This window comes from Propithecus coquereli, unplaced genomic scaffold, assembly GCF_000956105.1.
Source record: "Propithecus coquereli isolate 6110/MARCELLA unplaced genomic scaffold, Pcoq_1.0 Scaffold28, whole genome shotgun sequence".
NCBI lineage: Eukaryota > Metazoa > Chordata > Mammalia > Primates > Indriidae > Propithecus > Propithecus coquereli.
In genome coordinates this window covers 11,761,902-11,771,710 of record NW_012148396.1, presented here as the reverse complement: position 1 = coordinate 11,771,710, position 9,809 = coordinate 11,761,902, and the positions used below count along the sequence as shown (strand labels likewise).

The following is a 9,809-nucleotide window of genomic DNA, read 5'->3' as shown; positions in this document are numbered from 1 at the left end:
GCTAATTTTTTCTATGTATTTTTAGTTGTCCGATTAATTTCTTTCTATTTTTAGTAGAGACGGGGTCTCGCTCTTGCTCAGGCTGGTCTCGAACTCCGGTTTTTGCTTTTTAAACGCAAATGAGACCCCGCTTGGGGAAGGGGCCGGTCCTGTGGTGGGAGGCGGGGAGGAAGGGCGCATCAGCAGTGCTCCGCCTGGGCCCAGTGGCCCCCCCAGCCCAGAAAGCACGGAGCCTCTGTCTGTGGGACGAAGTTTTCCGTTCCCGTGATAACTTCCACCCAGCAAAGCCTGGTCCACAGCCCAAGCTCAGTGGCCACTTTCCTGCTGCAATAAATGCGACGAAAGTGACATGTCCAGATTTCGCACATGGTTTTGCTCAGTACAGAGCACTTTCTGAGGGCACTAATGGTAAGATTCAGAGGGCCACAGTGCTGTGGACTGCAGACAGCCCCCACCAGAGACTGTCGGGCCCCCCACTAGCCTTTCAGCGATGGGGAGCCCCCAAGGACAAATGCGCTCAGCTCAGGGCTGGTGGGGGGCACTGCAACCTCCCTGTCCTTCCTCACATCAGACAGCTTCCCTCAACCAGCCATCCTGGAGGGCACCACCCCCACCCCTGCCATCAGGGGCTTCCTTGCCAGCCAGCCTCTTGCCTGCCACAGACTTATGTGGGGACTGACCCAAGGTGGCCTCATGGCCCCACCTCCTGATGTTCATGCCATGCGTGACACTTTGCAACTTCCTCCCCACCGACAGTCCGCCAGTCCACCAGTCCACCGAAGGCGACAGAGGTGACAGGACCCTTGCTGTGACGTGAGACTCGCCAGAGCCTCTGCTTGCTGGCCTGAGGGGCCAGAGCCAGGACTGGGGACCCCATGTGGCGAGGGGCCCAGGGTGGCCTCCAGCCTCCAGCCAGCAAGAGGCCAGGCCCTCGGTTCTACAGATACAGGGAAATAATTCTGCTGATGACCTGAAGCAGATCTTTCCCTGCCAGACCTTCCCTGCCCCAAACGTGGCTGCAGCCACCTGGGAGGCCCTGAGCAGTGGCCCCAGCTAGGCCCTGCCCAGGCTCCTGACCCTCAGAAACTGTGTGACAATAAATATGTGTTGTCTTAAGTTGCTAAGCTCATGGTAATTTGACACAGCAGTAGGAAATGAATACACTATTATTATTTTTATGGCTTATTTTCTGTCCTTTCATGCCCACTCTTGCAGGCTGTATTATCCACAAATGCTGCAGCAGTGTGACCTACACCAGATCATGTCTCTGCCCCTGCCCTGGGAGGTGCAGCACGGTGGGGGTAGTTTCTGATGCACATCTAAGTCTGCCTCATTCTTGATGGTCATGCTGGGAACCAGCCGCCATGCTGTGAGGAAGCCCAACCAGCCACAAGAAGCAACCGAGGCAACCATGTAGAGATGCCAGAGGCTGCTGTTCCAGCCAACAGCTGCCACCATCTGCCAGCCCTGGGTGTAAAAATGCTGCCTGATGGTGTCATCAGTCAGCTGTCCCATCACCCCAGCCTCCAAGTCCTCCCAGTGTTGGGACAGAGACAGTTGTGACCACACTCCCAGGACAAATCTCCCCCTACCGAACCCATGGCCGAGATGATATGCTGTATTGTGCCATCAGCCTTCAGAGGCTTCTCAACAAGGGGTTCCTGGTGATCTCTCTGATAGAATGTGCCCCTAGGGCAGGCAGCCTGGCATACAGTAGGTGCTTAGTAAGGATTTGTGGGGTACATTTAATAACCAAGTCGCATAAGCAGCCCCCATGGAATTCTGTGAGGACAGAATGCTGACAGCTTGGAGGGTGTGAGAAGCCCTAGAAATGGGGGTGCCCTGGGCAGCATGGAACTGGCTGTTCCAGGAACCGAGGGAACAGCCTTGCACTGGTGGATTCTGGGGGGCCGTCCTGGTGGCTGAGTACAAGGAGGGCAATGGGGTGGGCCAGTCAGGGGTGATCTTTGAGGCTGCCTAGCTTTTACTACCTTCTTGGACCTCTCAGGACTAGGTCAGGTGTTTGGGTTTCCTGTGGGTGCTGGGCTTTGTGCCACTTAGCCCAAGCATGGCCATAGGATCAGCGTCCCTCCGCCTGAAGTCAGGAGCTGTGGCCCCTGGGAGGTTCCCATCTGTAACAGCCTGGGGTCAGGCTCCTCTTTCATTCACGCAAGATTCCCTAGCACCCTCCTGGACTTGTGACTGAACCCCCCTGCCCCGTCCACTTGGCCTGGCTGGAGCCACAGTGCGAGGGGGCAGAGGCCAGGTGGGGTCATGGGGCAGCCCCTTGCAAGCACTCCCTCCTTCCTCTTCAACTCCTTTCCAGCGCGCCCAGGAGCCAACAGGATGAGGTGCCCAGAAATGCTGCTGAGCTTTTGGAGGGGCAGTGTCAAGGTCCCTTGGCCGGCACCTCTTGCCTGAGCTGCAGGCAGGCCGGTGTACAGCTGGCTCACACTGCACAGCACCGTCCTCTGATCTGCGGGCCTCCCTCTGAACACGGGGTGCTATGGGGGAAATCCCACACCCCTGGCTGTCTGACAACCCATGTGGTCTCAAGTCCAAGCACCTGGTGTGGCCTTGGCTCTGCCACATGCTGAGGGTGTCATTTTTCTAAGCCTCCATTTCCTCATCTGCAGAATGGACAGGGTGATACTGGGGGAGTGGTTATAAGGCCACTGGCCTAGAAAACGCTGCCACATTGAGTCTAGACATCTGTTCAGCAGAAGAGAGGACAAGGTAGAGGAGGCCCTGCCTCACAGGCAGGAAGGCCTGGCCTTCCCAAATCCCCAGGCCCAGCCCCACCAGAGGAGTGGGAAGGCATGGGGGAAGGGGCAAGGGACCCCCATGACATCTGAGGAAGTAGGGTGTTCACTCCTAATTGCATGACAGTTTTCTTATTATAAATTAATAGACATTTGTAGAGAGAATGAGGCAGGAACCCTGGTGATTAAAATCCCCCAGCACCACGACTAGGCCATGCCTGGTGACTTCCTGTCATTCCCTTCCAGTGTGTTTTTCCCCTGCATAAGTGGTTATATTTAAAACTTTTTTCTTTTAGGGAGGGGGTCTGGCTCTGTTGCCCAGGCTGGAGTGCAGTGGCATGATCACAGCTCACTTTAGCCTTGAACTCCTGGGCTCAAAGGATCCTCCTACCTTGGTCTCCCAAAATGCTGGGACTACAGGTGCATGCCACCACACCCAGCCCTTAAGACTTCTTTTTTTAATTGTCAAAGTCATATAGCAGCAATACAAAGAATTTAGAGAAAAAAACCAAACCGGCTCCGGGTGATCCCGCAGCTGTATCCCCTGCACGCCCCCTCCATCACCCTCTTTGCTAAGGTCAGAGACCTGGGGTCACAGGTCCCACGGTCCCACCATCACCTTCCTTTTCCCAATGCATCCAGTGCTGGCCCGAGGTTTCTCCTGTGCACAGGAGGCCTCTCCCAGCAGCGGTGAGGCCCTGCAGGTGGAAATCCCCAGCTCCCATCTCAGTCACCCGCAGTCCCACTCCTGGCCCAGCAATGCGCCTTGAGCCCCGCCCAGCAGCTGAAAATGGGCTGCGGGTAGCTGGGGGCCCGAGATTCCTAATGCCATGGGGGGACCTGGCAGTGAGCCGGCCCATGCCCCTCACCCCACCCGACCCCATCCTCCCGCACCCCCACACCCCCTTCCCGTGCCCACTCTGCACCCGCGCCGCCGCGCGTTCTTAGCGCCGGGCCCGTCCAGCGGTGGATCCCGCCGCCCCGAGGTGCCAGCAACTTTGTTGACTAAATTCCTGAACCCGCCTGAACCGCGGGGCTAAAAATAACCGGGGCTCTGCGTTCAGCGATCGCTCGGCCAGGCTGCGCGGTGTCACCCGTGTCAGGATGCCCGGAATGTCCCCCCTCTGCTTCCCTGGACTCTGCGGCCGCCCCGTCGCGGATGTGAGGCCCCTGGAGCCGCAGCCGGGCCAAGCGCCCCCCGCCCCCCGCACGCCCTCTGCCCGTGCAGTCCCGGGCGGCGGCCACCAGAGGGCCCTGCCCCCTCCTCTCGCCGGCGGCCCATCCCCACCCCTTCCCACAGCTGTTTCCCGCAGGAGATTGACAGCTGGGCTCTGGGTTGCCATGGGGATAGGCAAATGAGGGCGGCAGGGCTGGGGCTCCTATTGGCCCGGGAGCGCGCGCCCCTCCCGGGGAGGCGGGCCCGGGCTCCCGTCTCTATAAAAGGGCGCGCGCGGCCGGGCGCTCAGCCGTGGGAGGCGGGGCCGGCCGGCGACGCGGGCGGGGTGCGGGAGTCGGGGGAGGGGCAGCCCAAGGCGGCGGAGGCACCGCTACCCGCCCCGGCGCCCGGCAGCGGGGAAGAGAGGGAGGCGCGGGTCCCAGGCCGCCCGACAGACCCGGCTGGCTGCATCCCCAGCGCGCCGCCACGGAGTTGGCTGCGCGAAACTTTTCCCTGCGTCTTTCGGAGCCGGCGCCCCCTGCGCCCGGCCAGACCGCCGCCCGTGAGGAACAAGGGGGGGGAGAGGCCCGCGGCTCCCCCCCCTTCCGCGGCCCGTGGGGGCGCGGCCGGGCGCGGCAGCAGGGCTAGGGCCCCTGGCGATGGCCGCGGAGCTGGCGATGGGCGCCGAGCTGCCCAGCAGCCCGCTGGCCATCGAGTACGTCAACGACTTCGACCTGATGAAGTTCGAGGTGAAGAAGGAGCCGCCCGAGGCCGAGCGCTTCTGCCACCGCTTGCCTCCCGGCTCGCTATCCTCGACGCCGCTCAGCACGCCCTGCTCCTCCGTGCCCTCCTCGCCCAGCTTCTGCGCGCCCAGCCCGGGCACCGGCGGCGGCGGCGCGGCTCAGGCCGGGGGCACTCCCGGGCCGCCAAGCGGGGGCCCCGGCGCCGTCGGGGGCACCTCCGGGAAGCCGGCACTGGAGGATCTATACTGGATGAGTGGCTACCAGCACCATCTCAACCCCGAGGCGCTCAACCTGACGCCCGAGGACGCGGTAGAGGCGCTCATTGGCAGCGGCCACCACGCCGGGCACCACGGTGCGCACCACCCAGCGGCTGCCGCGGCCTACGAAGCCTTCCGGGGCCAGGGCTTTGCGGGCGGCGGCGGCGCGGACGACATGGGCGCCGGCCACCACCACGGCGCCCACCACACTGCCCACCACCACCACGCCGCTCACCACCATCACCACCACCACCACCACGGCGGCACGGGCCACGGTGGTGGCGGCGTGGGCCACCACGTGCGCCTGGAGGAGCGCTTCTCCGACGACCAGCTGGTGTCCATGTCGGTGCGGGAGCTGAACCGGCAGCTCCGCGGCTTCAGCAAGGAGGAGGTCATCCGGCTGAAGCAGAAGCGGCGCACGCTCAAGAACCGCGGCTACGCGCAGTCCTGCCGCTTCAAGAGGGTGCAGCAGCGGCACATTCTGGAGAGCGAGAAGTGCCAGCTCCAGAGCCAGGTGGAGCAGCTGAAGCTGGAGGTGGGGCGCCTGGCCAAGGAGCGGGACCTGTACAAGGAGAAATACGAGAAGCTGGCGGGCCGGGGCGGTCCCGGGGCCGCGGGCGGGGCCGGCTTCCCGCGGGAGCCTTCGCCGCCGCAGGCCGGCCCCGGCGGGGCCAAGGGCGCGCCCGACTTCTTCCTGTGAGCGCCGGACCCCGAGCCCGCGCTGCCGCCCGGGACAAGTTCGGGCTGCCCGCAGCCTCGCTCGGACTCCGCGGCCCAGGCCGTGGACGCAAGGCCCAAGTCTGCCGGCCTGGGCTGGGGGCCCTGCCCGCGGCGCGGCCACTTGCCCCGAGCCCGGTTCCCGCGCACCTTGCCAGTCGCCGTCCTGACGTTGCTGAGATTTCTCTGCGCGCCGAGAACGGCGACTTCCAAGGAAACTTGAGCCGGGTCTAACTTACTCCACAGCGTCCACTTGTACATATGTCAAACGTGTTCTCCGTCCGGCCTCCGCCCCTGCCCGGGAGAGCGGCGAGAGCGGCCGCGTTGCCGTCCTTAGCCGCGGCCTCGGCCTGCCCCGCCCTCCCCTTCGTTTTCTTTCTTTCTGCCTTCCTCTCCTTGTTTTTGTTTTTTTTTTTTTTTACTCCCCTCTCCCTTTTTAAAGCGATCTTATTTGCACAGTATTTCTATTTATTTTGCTTGATAATTAGAAAAGAAAACCTTGGAGGGAGCCCCCTTCCTTCCCCAGCCGGGTCCGCCCTCGAACGGCGAGTCCAGCATGTGTCGCTCGCTCGGAGCGCCCGGCCCTGCCTGCCCTCTGCCCGCTTGCCCCCGCCCGCCCCGCTCCCGGCGATCCCCGGAGATTGAAGCCGGGACGTCGCCTGTGCTCGTCCAGCCTGCTGCCCTGCTGTACCCGACTACTCGACGGGGGGAGGGGGGGTCGCCGTGCTCAGCCGGGTGGGGGCTGGCCCGGACTCCCGTGCTGCTGTTTCTCTATGCACCAGAACCTATCTATGACTCCTGGGGAAATATATCTTATTTTAACCTTCAAGAGAAGTGAAAAGAAAAAAAGTAATGCACAGTATTTCTAGCAAAAAATTTTTTTTAAAATAGGAGGCTTCAGCCTGAACCTCCTGGCATGGGGCGGGTGGAAAATGTTTTTATTTTAATTTAAATTGTATTTCGTTTTGTTTGTGAATATTTTTTTTAAAGCTTGATCGCTTTTGGACTATCTGCTTTTTGGACTATCGGGGAGTGAGGGCAAGGGGCAGGTGCTCCCGGCCCTGCCCGGGACTGGGGATCCGCTGGTTTTCCAGGGCCCTGAGGGGCCAGCACCCGGACTCCAGCGGGTCCTGCCCAGCGCTCAGAGCAGAAGACACACCAGCTCAGCTCGCTGAAAGTTTTGTTGCATTGTTGGTTTTTGTTGTGTTCTTTTCATTTGCTACGAAACTGAGGAAAGGAAAAAATACATAAAATAAATACATTTAGATCCAAAAGTCACTGGAGCCTGGCTGGTTTGTCCGGTGGCTTCCAATTTTGTCACGTTTTTCCCCAAATAGCAAGAAAAGGGGGTCCCTGAATTGGGTTTGCCTTAGCTCTGGGTGGCCGGGCCTGGGCAGGACCGGGGAGAAATTGTGGTGGTGAGTGTTCAGCTTTCTGCTGGCTCTGCACCCCACAGGCCCCGTGTCCCCTGGGGCTGCCCCTTGGGGGAGAGGCCAGAAAGCCAGTGGCAAGAGCCACCAAGCAGGCTGGGATGCAAGGCGTGGGGCATCCTATATGATAACCCAAATGCAGAACTGCTGCATCCTGGTGGCAAAAACTATCCCCAGCCCTTCTGTGCCCACTGGCCTCCCACCTGCAGGTACAGCTTGGCCTCCATCTTCCGTATGGCCTAGGCGTGGACTGGGGATGGCAGGATGAGCCAGCACTCCTGGAAATGTCCCTCTATAGGGGCCCAGGGCAGCCGTGGGGCTTGTAGTAGACGAGTCCCTCCCCGGCTGTGGGAAGGGAGTCAGGTGAGGGCCATCTCCGCTTTGCAAATTTGGAGAGTGTGCTGCTGCCCGCCCGGGCCTCCCAAATGCCTCCTCTACAGGGAGGGTTGTGCCGATTTTCTGTCTGGGGAAAGCAGGGATTCTTTCTCAGACGGACAGGCGGTGGCTGTGGAGTTGCCTGAGTTAGTTTTTTTGCCTTTTTTTGTTTTTTTGAGGCAGCGTCTCACTCTGTCTCAGGGCTGGAGTACAGTGTCGCGATCATAGCTCACTGCAGCCTCCAACTCCTAGGCTCAAGGGATCCTCCTGCCTCAGCCTCCCGAGTGGCTGGGACTACAGGTGTGTGCACTACCACACTCGGCTAATTTTTCTGTTTTTTGTAGAGACGGGGTCTCCTTCCTCAGGCTGATCTGTTTTGTCTTAATTGGAGACCCAGAGAAAGGACAAGTCCTGTCTCAGTCCCTGCTGCTGCCTCCCACTCTCCTTTAGGCTAAGACTTGTAGCAAAAAATTTGGGTCTTCGGGTGGGGGTTGAGCAAAATCCCAGGAGGAGAGCCTGGCTGTGCTGGGTGTGCCTGCGTCTCTTGGGGAGAAAACACTGGTGGGGAGAGAAGCAATGGGGGGGTGGGTTAAAGGGACTAATTTAGAGAGGGCTGTGGTTTGATGGGAGCCACTCCGGGAGGGATAAGCAGGTTCCAGCCAACCTCCAGCCAACGCACATGTCAGATACGTGTGCATGCTGCACACCGGACACACATTGCCAGATGGGGGTTGGCCCCCACGCCCTCACCACACCGGAGCCACTGTGGGGCCAGGCTTTGGGTGCTTGCATAGGGCGTGCCTGCTATTGCCTCCTTCCTGGGTGTCTCCTGCCTCAGCTCAGATATGAGGGTCACCTGGTGTGGGTTCACAGGGGCCCTTTCTCCCCAAGGACAGGCCAGCACCCGTGGGCACATTCACCATTCACGGACGGGGGCTGCTGGCTCCCTTGTGGAAGGTTGAAGTTGTGGTCAAGAGCAGAGAACACTCGATGCCATAGTGCTCCCTGCCACCACGCTGAGGAGCCGTTTGCACAGAGCTTCCTCCCGGCTGACCTCTGGGGAGGAGTGGCAGACAGGGAGGGGGCTGCACTCGCTCACCTGCCCTGACCTACCCAGGCCCCCCAGAACCCCACACTGAGGGGCTTGACTGGCCTTGTGGAACCTACTGGGTCGGGGGCTCAGGGAAGCCGCACTCCTACAACGACAGCATCCCGTCTGCAGCGATCTTGGTTTTCTCAGAAGCTGGGTGAGAGCCTTGGGCCCCAGGCGGCAGCGGGTGGGTTTGATTCGCTTTCCTCTTCCATTTCCCTCCCTCCCTCTCTCTTCCTCTCTCTCATCTTCCCCCCACCAAACCAAGGTGGAGCCAACAAATGGACGCATGGACATGACCAGTGCAGAAATCATTGGGGCGGGAGGAGTGCTCAGACACAGATCTTTTCTAAAAATCGTTTTGTCGGCGTGAACCCCCTCAGGAAGACAGCCTGCGTGGAAAGCATCTTTGGCCCTGGCCTCCTGCACCCACCGCTGTGGGGAGGGCAGCGCCAGGCCTGCTCCCCCAGCCCCGCACGGGCCTCCCTACAGACGGTGTCCGTTTGGGAGGGCTGCTGTGGCCAAGCCTGGCTGGGGACGTGGGGTGGGTGACAGGTGAGGGCTTCAGGCAGCAGTGCAGAGGGGCTGCTCCGCATCCCCTGGCCAGGGAAGTTCGGTGGGCTGGTTAGGACTGTGGGGGTGGAGGCCTTAGTGCTTGCCTCACTGGGCCTGGGGCCACCGGGCTGGCAGTCCTTGGGAAGGCTGAGGAGCTGGGATGTATGCAAAAGGACACTGTCCTGTGCCTGTGGGTGTCTCTGTAGGTGTGCCGGGCAGTGGCATCCCCAAGCCAGAGCCACCTGGACAGCAGGTCTGAGGGGAGCTGGAGGGTGACTGGGCCAGGGGAGCTGGAGGGTGACTGGGCCACCTCCCCGCCCCTCCATGTCCCAAGAGGGCAGTGAGAGCACCTGGCCTGGGTGTCCCCTGCCTCAGCACCTGAACCCAGAGCAGGCAAGCTTCTCATCTGCTAGGAGCCATTCTCTGCGTCCTGCAGGAGGCTGCCTGGGCCCAGAGCGGTCCCTCCTCCACCTGCCTCCTAGGGGTCCGCAGTAGGGACAAAAATGATTAAAATGACAGCCCTGGGCCTGAAGCTCTGAGGGAGACAGACAAGAAAACCAACGTGAGTGGGTCTGTGGTGGGAAAGTATGGTGGAAAGCCCTCGGAGAGAGGAGGAGGTTGGGGTTTTGGTGACTGGGTAGCCAGGAATGCCTCTCTGAGCACAGGTGGAGCAGCCCGGGGCAGGGGGGTGGGGGTGGATGTCATGTTCCCAGGTGAGCTGGGG

At 61.0% G+C, this 9,809-nt stretch overlaps 1 protein-coding gene across 1 annotated transcript; it reads left to right on the top strand.

Annotated features, from left to right (window-relative positions):
* Positions 1-4,554: 4,554 nt before the first annotated feature.
* On the top strand, positions 4,555-5,618 carry MAFA (v-maf avian musculoaponeurotic fibrosarcoma oncogene homolog A). Its single transcript, XM_012648013.1, has one exon. It carries the CDS (start codon positions 4,578-4,580, stop codon positions 5,616-5,618), a length of 1,041 nt encoding a protein of 346 aa, XP_012503467.1. The 5' UTR covers positions 4,555-4,577.
* Positions 5,619-9,809: the final 4,191 nt, after the last annotated feature.

Excerpts from the sequence above, each read along its gene's own strand:
- MAFA (XM_012648013.1), top strand. The coding sequence starts at position 4,578 with ATGGCCGCGGAGCTGGCGATGGGCGCCGAGCTGCCCAGCAGCCCGCTG.